The 12,684-nt window shown below is 34.3% G+C and overlaps 1 protein-coding gene across 1 annotated transcript; it reads left to right on the top strand.

Annotated features, from left to right (window-relative positions):
* Window positions 1-975: 975 nt before the first annotated feature.
* On the top strand, window positions 976-12,241 carry LOC143636111 (kinesin-like protein KIN-14B). Its single transcript, XM_077103785.1, is given in 23 exon segments — window positions 976-1,149; window positions 1,151-1,289; window positions 1,666-1,752; window positions 1,965-2,135; window positions 2,229-2,335; window positions 2,459-2,590; window positions 2,691-2,869; window positions 3,932-4,093; window positions 4,184-4,275; window positions 4,978-5,129; window positions 5,206-5,379; window positions 5,461-5,604; window positions 6,240-6,377; window positions 6,480-6,551; window positions 6,624-6,673; window positions 6,767-6,983; window positions 7,086-7,277; window positions 8,043-8,261; window positions 8,692-9,042; window positions 9,131-9,229; window positions 10,014-10,154; window positions 10,230-10,388; window positions 11,651-12,241. Coding segments are annotated over 23 exon segments (3,798 nt in total). The 3' UTR covers window positions 12,098-12,241.
* Window positions 12,242-12,684: the final 443 nt, after the last annotated feature.

Genomic DNA, 12,684 nt, shown 5'->3' with positions numbered 1-12,684 from the left:
TTAAGGGTTTGGATAATAATTTATTATTTGAGTATTTGATTTAGGTGAAATAAATTGCTTTAGAAACGTAATAAACAAAGAGACCATTGATTATCTAACTTTCATGAAAATTTAAAACATGATGCTATATTATAATATTAAAATGCTAATTAACAAATAAAATGTTGGGTGCCACTCCCCTCATTGTTTTGACTATGAAACAGTCTCCTACTAAACATGCTCGTAACTTTCTAATGACATACTAATGAAACTTTTTTTTTTTTAGAAAATTAAGCATGTTAGAATTGACGGTGTTTAAACATTAATTTTGTAAATGCTGTTGAGTATCATTACAATCTTATCTTCATCCATTGAAAGCGTAATTGTTTAATATATCACAATTGAAGGTATACGTTCTCTGTAAATATCTATTAACATTGATTGGTGTGTAGGAAACTAATAAAGTGTTAGATATATATCAGTATTACGAAACTAAAATGATTTGATAACATAATTAGTCCTCAAATGAGAACACACTTGTCACAAACACAAGCTTTATTCTCTCTTTATCACTATTAAACATACTGAGTTGTGTCATTTGTAGCATATCTTATTTATCTATATCATATATGCAACAACTATTTTTCACATTTCTTTCTATTTATGTGTCTACTTATCTATTTACGACAACTTCAAAACCTAAGCCGTGACATTAACGTTCCAATCCTAACTCATATAAAAAGACCGTCAAATAGGAAGTATTATAAAAAAAAAAAAAACTTTTTGAATCAGGTTTCGAAATGTGAAATTCACATATATTATTCAATAATAATAATAATAATAATAGAAGTTGTGTGTGAAATGAAATAGGGAGGATCGGAAAAGAGGGAAAATTATCACAACCAACCAAAGATTTTCATTTGAGAGAGAGAGAGAGAGAGAGAGAAAGTGGTGGTCGGACTGGGACAAGAGGAGAGGAATTAGGGTTTTGAATCAATGTCCAAGGATAACATGTGGAACTGGGAGGTGAGTGGCTTCGAACCAAGGAAATCATCTCCTCCGCCTGAATCTCTCACTCGCAGATACTCACCCTCACTTGCTACCAAACTCACCCATAAGCTCCAGGTACTATTACCATCTTCATTCTCTTCTTCACATTCGCTAACTTATTATGCCACATTCACAGAACGTAAGACAAGATCATGCACAATTGAGGCAACAGGCTGTAGATCTTCAGGAATACTCTTACGCAAAACTTGATCGAGTAACGCGATATCTCGGTGTTCTAGCTGATAAGACTCGCAAGCTAGGTATGTATGCATACGCTTCCTACTTTTATTTATTTATTTATTTATTTATTAATAAAGGACAAGTACTCTGCATTCCAGTTTGATTCGGTTTTATTAATTATGATGTGTAATCCCTTTCTCAAGCCTGAATCTTACAATTTGATGCATCGTTTTAGTTAATATTCAGGAGTTCAAACTAAGTTAGTGTTATGTTACATATTCTCTGAAAATCATATAAGCTAAATTGTTACTTTTATCACTTGTCCTGCTTAGCTTGTATCTCATTTCTAAGTTGACTAATCTTTTATTTTTTTTACTCATTTTATATTGTCAAAGTTTTTGATGATTTTTATTTTATCTGATATGTGGTGCACACCAACAATCTCATTCATTTCAGATCAGGCTGCTCTTGAAGCTGAAGCTAAAGTTGCTCCACTTATAGAGGAGAAGAAAAGGTTATATAACGAGTTATTAACTGCAAAAGGTAATCATGATTTCTTCACTTTAGGAGTATCTCTTATTCTAAATATCTCTTCATTTTTAGAAAATTGATTTGAATTTGTTCAGTAAGGGTAAAAATAGTTATTTTGATAAAAAAAAAAAAGTTTGTAAAGGTGTATTATACCAAGTAACTCTTACACGGGTGGGTCATATTTGTAATTTTTTATAATCTGAATGCTTCTTCTACAATATCAGGAAACATAAAGGTCTTTTGTAGAACAAGACCTCTTTTTGAGGACGAAGGCCCATCAGTTGTTGAATTTCCTGATGATTTTACTATACGAGTCAATACTGGTGATGATACTGTTTCCAACCTGAAGAAAGATTATGAATTTGACAGGGTTTATGGACCACATATTGGGCAAGGTATGGTATGCCACATGTGCTAGACAATTTATGATAATTTGTGGTTTATTTTATCTAAATAACATATTAACATATGGCATCTTTGGCATTTAGCTGAAGTTTTCACAGATGTACAACCATTTGTCCAGTCAGCTTTGGATGGGCATAATGTATCTATATTTGCTTATGGGCAAACATGTTCAGGAAAAACTCATACAATGGTATGCTTCATATTTCTCAACTCCAGCATATGTTTATGCTTTTTACTTTCAAATTTAACATGACTATGCAAATTACGGCTGTAAAGATATTCATATTAAATGATGTGACTTAAATCCTCGCAGGAAGGTTCTAGCCATGATCGTGGTTTGTATGCTAGATGCTTTGAAGAGTTGTTTGATGTGTCCAACTCAGATACAACTTCGGCTTCTCGATTTAACTTTTTTGTAACGATTGTTGAGCTTCATAACGAGCAGGTTAGCTACTCTTTTCTAATAAATGTACTTCTTTGATAGTTTAAACACACTTGTTGACACAAATCTAACCAGGGTTTGATAATTTGCTTGCATTTTATAGACGCATGATTTGCTGTTGGAGTCAGAGAGCGGTCTATCAAAGGTCCGGATGGGTTCACTAGATTCTTTTGTAGATCTTGTGCAGGAAAAGGTGGACAATCCACTAGAGTTTTCTAAACTTGTTAAGCAGGCGCTATTAAGTAGAAGTGGTGACATCACCAAGATCAATAGTTCTCATCTGTATGTTTTCAATTTCTTGACTTACTTTTTAATAGTTTGTTTTGTTTCACGAGAATTTGTTTTGATTTTGACTTTTGTGTCATAATCAGGATACACCTTACTTGTTCAGTTGGTTGTTTTCTTCTTACTAGTGGTGTTGTTATTTTTTATCCTCGTATCCTAAATTCCCACTCAGACACGTGAAAAGATCTAGAAACTCGGATTAAGATTTATAATGGCTATAATTTACTTAGAATGCCATGTGTAAAGATGATGCATGAACTGAATCAAATGTTACTAAAAAAGGATTTTGTTGGCATAATAAGTTAAATATTTTCTTAATTGAAAATTTATAACTTCGAAGTTCGAATTTAATCTGAAGTGTGTTTCTTGGGTAGGAGAGAGTCTTATTTCTTGAGAAGAAAATAACTATGATACTAAGTATAAGAAACAGTTCTGAGTTTTGGATTAGTCAGTTTACATATATTCACTAAACTACTACAAAATATATCATTAGATCAAAAAGTATATACAAGTTTTTGAAGTGAAACTCAATGACTCAAATGTTGCAACATCATGATGAAGCTGTAAAAGCAACCATCAAATAGTACTCTCATTGAAGATGCCATTTAGCATGCTCCAGAGTACAAACAAAAAGATTCTTTTAAATACTTGAACTGCTATCTTGATTATCAGCAAAGTAATATTACTTCCATCATTTTTTTTCTTTAATTAATTCTGAGCTAGAAATGTGAGAATATGGCTGGAATCTTTAACAGGTCAGTTTTTGTGACTGTATGTATATAGTTGGAATCTCACATACATATTATCATAGAAATCTTCTTAAAGGCTTTAGGCTGTTTTCTTATCTTGTAGATTTATCAGAGGACATAATCACTTTGTGTTATGGCAACAAAAGCGATTTCTTGTCAAAACATTTGTGTAACAGTTTATACAAGTAGTTTTACACTCCTAACTTGTAGCTGCTCCCTTTTGTATACTTATAGTTCTTTCTAAATAATATGCATACGTTCATTTTAAATAAAAAGAACCTAAAAGGTTCTGCTTTTATATTCTCCACAGGATAGTCACCATACATATATATTATGACAATTTGATCACTGGCGAAAACATATATAGCAAGCTTTCACTTGTTGACTTGGCTGGAAGTCAAAGCCTAGGTCTGGAAGATGATAACGGGGAGCAGACTACAGATATGCTACATGTCATGAAATCACTTTCCGCGTATGCTACTATTATAACTTTTTTAAGTTAATAAGAACATTGTAAGTTTCATGATCTGAAATCTTGCAACTAATTATGGTTTTAATGTAGGTTGGGAGATGTGTTAGCTTCCTTGACATCTAACAAAGAAGATGTTCCTTATGAGAACTCTATGCTTACAAAAGTCCTTGCTGATTCACTTGGTACTTTTTAAATCACATGATTTTCTCATTTCATAAGTTATTGTTAATTTGGTTATGATGTATAGGCCGGTAAACAAACTGAAGAAACACGAATGGGGGTTTGTGTTCATTCATTTAACTTAAACCGAACAAATGAACAGATACGAACATTTAAACAAACGAATTTTCTTGTTCATGTTCGTTCATTAAGTAAGTGCTCGTGTTTGTGTTTGTGTTTGTGTTTGTTTGCTTTATTCTAAATTAACCAGCATTACCGAATGAAAATGAACAAACATCATTGAAGGAAAATGAACGATTTCCTGTTCGTTTGTTCAGTTCGTTAGCCGATAGGTTTGGTTTTAAATTTGATTGGGTGATGGGTTGATACAAGGTGGACCAACTAGTATTTTTAGCAAATAATGAATTTAAATAATTATGCAAACACACATAAACGAATGAACAGACATAGTGAGTGTAAGTGAATGCAAGTAAAAGAACGTAAAGGAATAAGCATAAACGAAACTTCACGATCTTAAATGAACGAACAGGACCATGTGTTCATGTTCGTTAATGTGAATGTGTGAAAAAAAATTCTGTTTATGTTCGTACGTTTATTAAACAAACGAACTTCTTGCCAAATGATTAACAACTGGTTCACTGAACATGCAGTTTTGTTTACAGGCATACTGATGTATGTTTTTTTTAAATGTTTTTTCATTCTAGGTGGAAGCTCAAAAACCTTGCTGATTGTAAACATAAGTCCAAACATTTCAAATTTATCCGAGACTTTATCGTCTCTAAATTTCTCTGCTAGAGCTAGAAACACGGTACTGAGTCTTGGAAACCGTGACACCATTAAAAAGTGGAAAGATATTGTAAGTTGGCATTTTTGAAGCTCTCTTTCTGAAAAATAAAAATAAAAAAAAGTATAACTTACATTTCATTATGCAGGCAAATGATGCCCGCAAGGAATATTATGAAAGAGAAAAAGAAAATCATGATCTGAAGCAAGAAGTTGCAGGACTAAAACAAGCACTAAAGGTTGCAAATGATCAATGTGTGCTGTTATTTAATGAAGTTCAGAAAGCTTGGAAAGTTTCTTTCACGCTGCAGTCAGATTTAAAGGTTTTTGAGTTATAACTATACTTAAAAAATGCGTTATATTCTTTTTGACATAACATTTTGTTCTCATTGTGGTTGGTACAGGCTGAAAACATTATGCTTGCTGAAAAACATAAGATTGAGAGGGAACAAAACGATGATCTGAGAAGTCAAGTGGCTTTATTACTTAAACAAGTGCAAGACCAGAAATTGCAGTCACAACATGATTCAATAGTCGAGTCTTTACAGGTTGGTTATCTATTTTGAATTTTTCACATTACCATAATTTCATCATTTGTTTTGCACAAAAATTGTGTTTATTGGGGTTTTCTAATGATTTATTTTTAGGATCTAACACTTGTTGAATAAAAATAACTATTGGTGAAAGCAACAGTTGGCCTATATTGATTTGATTAATCTTCTATATGCAAGGAAGCAAACCTTTTTCTTATTATTAAAACATAAATACTAAACCAGGTCTGAACTGGGCTCGATAGCGGACCTGTCGCTACTGGTTCATTGGTTGGACCGGATTTAAGAACCGGATGGCATCCTGTATAATATAAAAATTAAAACAGTATGTGTGTGTGTGTGTATAATATATAAAATACAAAAATACTTTATGTTTTGGACCTTTTGGTGTGAATTTGCGATTTTAGTAAAGTAAGAAGGCTTAAATAAATAAAAATATGGAGTCTTGAGCAAGAAATGACTCATAAAATGAGGTTTTGGAAGGGAAAAAATGAAAAAGAAAAAGGAGCCAGCCTTTAATATGATAATAAAGTAGTCTAATAAGTTATAATACTACGTATGTAAAATTCATATTATTTTGCAATCAACTTATGATATTTGAGCATCGTTTTTTTTGCATTATTATGTTGCAGGCAAAATTAAAAGCAATGGAGGCACAACTAAATGAGAACAAGTCCAAAGTCAGCTCTGAGTCAACAGAAGGCATTGAGTCTGCAGCTGTTACCAAGAAACTTGAAGAAGAGCTCCTGAAACGTGATGCCCTAATCGAGGTATGCTACTTTCATGGTTAAGTTGACATAAAATTAACACAAACAAATAACTTAGTAAGATAATAAACGAATTATTGCTATTGTGGTTAAACACTTTTCCAGAGGTTGCATGAAGAAAACGAGAGACTTTTTGAGCGATTAACTGAGAAGGCGTCTTCAATCGGAAGGCAACAGGTTATTATTTCTTCCGACAACATTTTCCTGCCTATAATTTCTCAATATTTCTAAATTTGTTTATTTCCTTAGGCATTGGGAGCACCACCTAAAATTTCAAATCAGTCTCCTGACCTTGGAAGGTGAAATATTATATTAATTTATAATTAGCTACATATGTATGTATTGTTTTCAGTAATTAATCCAAATACTAATTCGCTTTATATGGTTTACAGACGTGACATCAGTAATAAAGAAGGTGCAATGGAGGTTGTAACTTTCTCAGCCGAAAAGAAGGCTGACGGTACTCTTGCTTTGGTCAAACCCGGTCAAGACAAGATAAAGTCAACACCCGCAGGGGAGTATCTTACTTCGGCTCTAAACGATTTTGACTTGGAACAATATGATGGTCTTGCAGCCATTTCTGATGGAGCAAATAAGTTACTAATGCTGGTATGATCATTATTACTTTTAAAATTTGTAATCACTTGTTATATTTTTGAATTTTTAGGTTTTGAAATTAACTTTTAAGTGAAAATGATATGAATGGTGCAGGTTTTGGCTGCGGTTATTAAAGCAGGTGCTTCACGAGAACATGAAATACTTGCTGAAATAAGAGATGCAGTTTTCGCGTTTATACGAAAAATGGAGCCGCATAGAGTGATGGACACCATGCTTGTTTCCCGTGTTAGAATTTTGTACATAAGATCACTTCTTGCCAGGTCACCAGAGCTGCAATCTATCAAGGTGATAGCTGTCATTACTCTCTTTATTAAACTATTGAAGCACTGTTGTTGATGCCTTCTAAAGGTGTCACATGGGTGGATTGGTCAAGTTGGGTATAGGCCAAAATTGGTTGGGTACTCGGGTTACCCGCATCACTTTTTGTTTTAACTGTATGATCAAACTTTTTGTATAAAGTAAAGTTCGGGGTACTATGCATTGGAAAAATACTCTGGACGACTTTCAACCCTTTTTTTTGCTACAATATATTTTCTTAAGTGTGTGCATGAAACTGAAATAACCGACCCGTAACTGTAATAACCAACGTAACCAAACTGAGAGAAACTGATTTCTTAGTTTCATGTTTTTAAAAAACCTAACCGAACATAAATAACTGATTTTATGTAAGTTATAAAAGATTTAAAAACGGTGTAGCTAAAAGATTATGACCTTGATGGGTAATAATTAACAAAAAAAAAAAAAATTAGCCCAAATTCATTATCTTGTCCCTTTTTTTTTGTTCCAATATTTTCAAGCCCAAATGTTAAGACTGAAAAAATCTGTAGCCGGACTGAATCCATTGTGATACCAAAAAAACCGAAACCGAAATTTTTTGGTTTTTGGTTCGGGGTTTAAGCCTAAAACTGACCCAAACCGACCCATGCATGCTTGTATCTGTTCTTGTTAGCCAAGTTTTTGTTTTTAAAAAATATTTTGCCCCTTAGATTAGAGATGAAACATAGTCTGTATAGTCATTTTACTTAATAAAATAGTCCTTGACAATATTAGGTTCCTGCGGTTGAGAGATTTCTAGAGAAACCGACCATCGGACACAGCAGAGGCTCAAGCAGGGGTAGCAGCCCAGGAAGATCTCCGGGGCGTTACGATCCCACCGTTAAAAACGCGCTAGTAGTTGATGGCCACACACATGGTTTCAGAGTCAATATAAAACCAGAAAAAAAGTCAAAGTTATCATCTGTTGTTCTCAAGATACGTGGAATTGACCAGGTATGTATTCCAAAAAAAGTAATAGAATAAATTACATCAATGGTCCCTATAGTATGTCTAGATTTCACTTTTTGTCCTCAAGTATGGAAAGTACACCAGTAGTCCAAACTTATACACGAACGTTACATAAATTGTCTCTGGTATCGATGGAAGTTAATTTTTTTCTGTTAGGTGTGTGTGAAGTGACTAATTTGTGTTATATATATATGGGGTGTGTGTGTGTATGATATGTATGTATTAAAGGCTATTTTAGTCATTTTATAAAATTAGCAGAAAGTTTAACCGCCGTCCATGTCATGGACAAGTAGTGTACTTTCTCATATTTGTCAACCAAAAGTGAAATCTGGGCATACGGCACATACCACAAGGACCATTCGTGTAATTTTTTTCAATAATAAAATTTAAACTGCTAAATAAATATTTTGTACAGGAATCATGGAGACAGCATGTAACAGGTGCTAAACTTAGGGAAATAACGGATGATGCAAAAGCATTTGCAACAGGGAACAAGGCACTTGCTGCCCTTTTTGTTCACACGCCAGCTGGCGAGCTGCAACGCCAGATCAGATCATGGCTTGCAATGAATTTTGATTTTCTTTCGGTCAGTGGTGTGGATGCTGTTGGTGGGGTCACGGGTCAGTTAGAGCTTCTTTCTACTGCAATTATGGACGGTTGGATGGCAGGCCTTGGTGCAGCAATGCCACCTGTCACTGATGCACTCGGGCAGTTGTTAGTAGAGTATGCAAAACGGGTTTATAATTCTCAGTTGCAGCACCTCAAGGTAAATCCTAAATATTTTCTTTTGGTTAACACAACTTTTTGTTCATAAATATAATCATCTATATCTATACGTGTGTGTGTGATATTAGGATATTGCGGGTACGTTAGCAACTGAGGCAGCGGAAGACGCTGCACAAGTAGCTAAACTTCGTTCAGCTTTGGAGTCGGTTGATCACAAGAGAAGAAAGGCAAGCATATTACTTTTTATTGGTGGTGTGTATGAAATCAAAATAACTGAATGGTAATTGGAATGACCGAGTTAACCGAATCAAAATAACTGAACCCAACAAAAAGCCGATGGCTTGGTTTTATGAATTTAAAAACGATTTTTTGGTTCTTTTGTTTTTGCTATCAACAAAAAACGAGCTGATCCAAAATAAACAAGTCGTAACTGAAAACTGATCTTAGGTGATTTATGAAATTAATAATTGGTGTAGTTCAAAGTTTTAGGTCCAAACGTGTAGCAATCAATTAATTATTTACAAAGAATTTTGGGCCCAACGTTTCAGGCCCAAATTCATTGCTTTGGGCCGTTTTTTCGATCCAATTGGTAAAAACGAAAAAACCAAAACCAATCACATTGTAAAAACCGAGAAAACCGAAACGAACAGGTTTTAAAAATCCAAAACCAAAACCACCGCTACTTTTTGTTGCTATCAACCAAAAACTGAATTGAGCTGAAACAACCAAATTTTAACTCAAAAAACGATTTTAGGGGATTTATAAGAAATTATTCAATGGTATAGGTCAAAGTTTTACGTATGCATGTGTAATTATCAGTTAATTGGTGATTAAAAAAAAAGAATTGGCCCAAATTGTTATTTTGGGCCATTTTTTTTGGCCCAAATGGGAAAACCGAATCGAGCCCATTGTAAAAACCGAAAATCAAATGGTTTTCAAAGGCCCAAAAACTTTTTATTGTTATTACTTTTATTTGTATTAATATTCTAATAAATTGTGTTATGTGATCAGATTCTGCAACAGATGAAAGGCGATAATGCATTATTAACATTAGAAGACGGTGGTTCACCGATCCGAAATCCTTCTTCTGCTGCTGAAGACGCCCGACTTGCATCTTTAATTGCCCTTGATAACATTCTAAAGCAGATCAAGGTTCTTAATATTTTTATATATTTAGCATTAAAAGTATATAAACGGTTTTTGATTAATCAAGTCTTAATCTAACAGGAAATACTTAGGCAATCTTCAGTTAATATAATGAGTAGAAGCAAGAAGAAAGCACTGGTTACATCATTAGATGATCTTTCTGCACAATTGTCTTCCTTGCTTGAAATTGACCATCCATGTGCTGAGAGGAACATTGCAAACGCCCGTCGTGTTGTAGATGTAAGATATATGTTTATAACTAACGGCTGAAAACTCAGGGTGGGCTCGGGGTTTGCTCGTTTATCTTAACGAGCTGAAATGTTGAGCTCATAGTTACCTAAAACGCGGTACGCTGCGGTACGGGAACGAAATACGGGTATGCAATTCGCTCAAGGTGACGTATTCGGTACGGAGGGGGGTAGGCTCATTTCGGTACGAACCAGTACGGTGTACCATAAAATCCGGTTCGGTATACCCAATTTAAAACAAAAATTACCAAAATACATAATTACATATTACCAAAACATTAATTCTATAGCAGATAATCAAATGTCATATCCAAAGCTAAAATTCCATAACATATTATCCAAAAGAGATTATCCATATTCCATAACAGATTACAATATTATGCATAGTTCCATAAGAACCATAACAGATTATCCAAAACCATTTCAGAAATTGAATACAAAAAACTAAAATTGAAGAGGATAAAGGTAAATTGAGGATTTAATTTTGGGGAATTGGTGAATTGATGATATAATGTGGTGTTTTGGATCAATAGATATAGATGATATAATGTGATGATATAATGGTCTGAAGACTCTGAACTCTAAAATCACCTTGGAAATTGGTACGCTGGTGGAATCAAAGAGGCTGTACCCATTTCCCACCAAAAACGTAGTTGATCAGAAGCGTGCCCAATTTTGACGGAACGCTAAAAATCAGGCAACCTTAATCGATAGGAACACTAAAAAAACGATCGGAAACACGATTTCATTATCGTATTGATTGATTAAATTTCCGAATTGGATCGACATACCATCGGAATTGGTACGCGATTTCATTAGCGTTTAGTACGCTATCGTATTGCGTTTCGGCACACTGCGTTCCAATACGCAATTCGCACCTCAAGGAGTGTATTCGGTAACTATGGTTGAGCTTGAGCCAGCTTGTGGCTTGTTATTTTTGAACTTCTTAAAATTTTTAACTTTGTTCTAATTTATATATATTAACACACACACACACATTATATATATTAAAATTTAGGTAATTAGGCGTATATTAAAATTTAGTTTAAAATAAGCTGAACAAAGGTGTAGGGGTCGGTCGACCCATGTGAAATTTTTTTTTGAAGGTATGAGGTATATATATATATGTGTTAAAATCACGTCCGACCCATATGAACTTTTGATACTGACCTCCTTTCGACCCCTGTTATTTCCTGGGTGCGCCACTGGTTAAGGTTTCACAGTATCAACTATTTTGGTTATTTTATTTTGCAGTCGATTGTTGAAGAGGATGACAAATTCCAAGGGACATCAAGGACCCCCACAGATGACCTTTTAACTGCCGAAACTGATGTGGCACAATGGAACGTGTTACAATTCAACACAGGGTCCACAACCCCATTCATCATCAAATGTGGAGCAAATTCACATTCTGAACTTGTAATTAAAGCTGATGATCGGGTTCAAGAACCAAAAGGCGGTGAGATTGTTAGGGTTGTCCCGAGGCCCACGGTTCTAGAAAACATGAGCTTGGAAGAGATAAAAGAAGTGTTTAGTAAACTACCCGAGGCTCTGAGCCTACTTGCGGTGGCTAGAACCGCTGATGGAACCATGGCACGGTATTCTAGATTGTATAGGACCCTAGCCATGAAGGTTCCGGCTCTCAGGGACCTGGTTGGTGAGCTTGAGAAAGGTGGTGGGCTTAAAGATGTCAAGTCTTAAGTTTGTGTGAATAAGTTTCCTATGAAGTATTGTTATTATTATTGTTACTGACTATGTTTATATGATGTGTATGATGCAAACTGAGGCTGTAATGATTCACTGCAACGGCTTAACTTTCTTTTGGGAAAAACTTTTGTGTATTCATTTGTGTGTTTGTTTCGTTAAGTGATGGCATCAAGTGGCTGTAGTTATAGATTTGAATTTGAGTTATTTTAATTGGAATTTGAATTAACAATAAAAATACAAAAATTCTTAGAATATCCTGTTCACTAAGAATCTGTGAATGCTAGAAATTCTTTTGAACATAAGAAAATTAAACTAATTAAAAGATCAAGTAATCAACACTAAAATTGCAGCACCAAGTGTAAGGTAGTCAAATAATCAAAACATTAAAACAAGGTAAGGGTTCTTCACTTGTTCCTGCCTCTCGAACGATTTGAATGAGTTGCACAGCTTTACCTCCTCATTGACTATCATGCTAGTCTTTCTACTTTTAACTTCCAACAAATTCAACAAGAGCAAGTAGAGTGATCACGATCCACAAACTGACGCAATTTAGCTTCAAGATAGGTAAATGTCAATTTTTG

This window comes from Bidens hawaiensis, unplaced genomic scaffold (assembly GCF_021521415.1).
Source record: "Bidens hawaiensis isolate Kalapana, Puna unplaced genomic scaffold, B.hawaiensis_p1.1 tig00007783_1, whole genome shotgun sequence".
In the NCBI taxonomy this organism is placed as follows: Eukaryota; Viridiplantae; Streptophyta; class Magnoliopsida; order Asterales; family Asteraceae; genus Bidens; species Bidens hawaiensis.
This window is presented reverse-complemented; position numbering and strand designations above follow the sequence as displayed.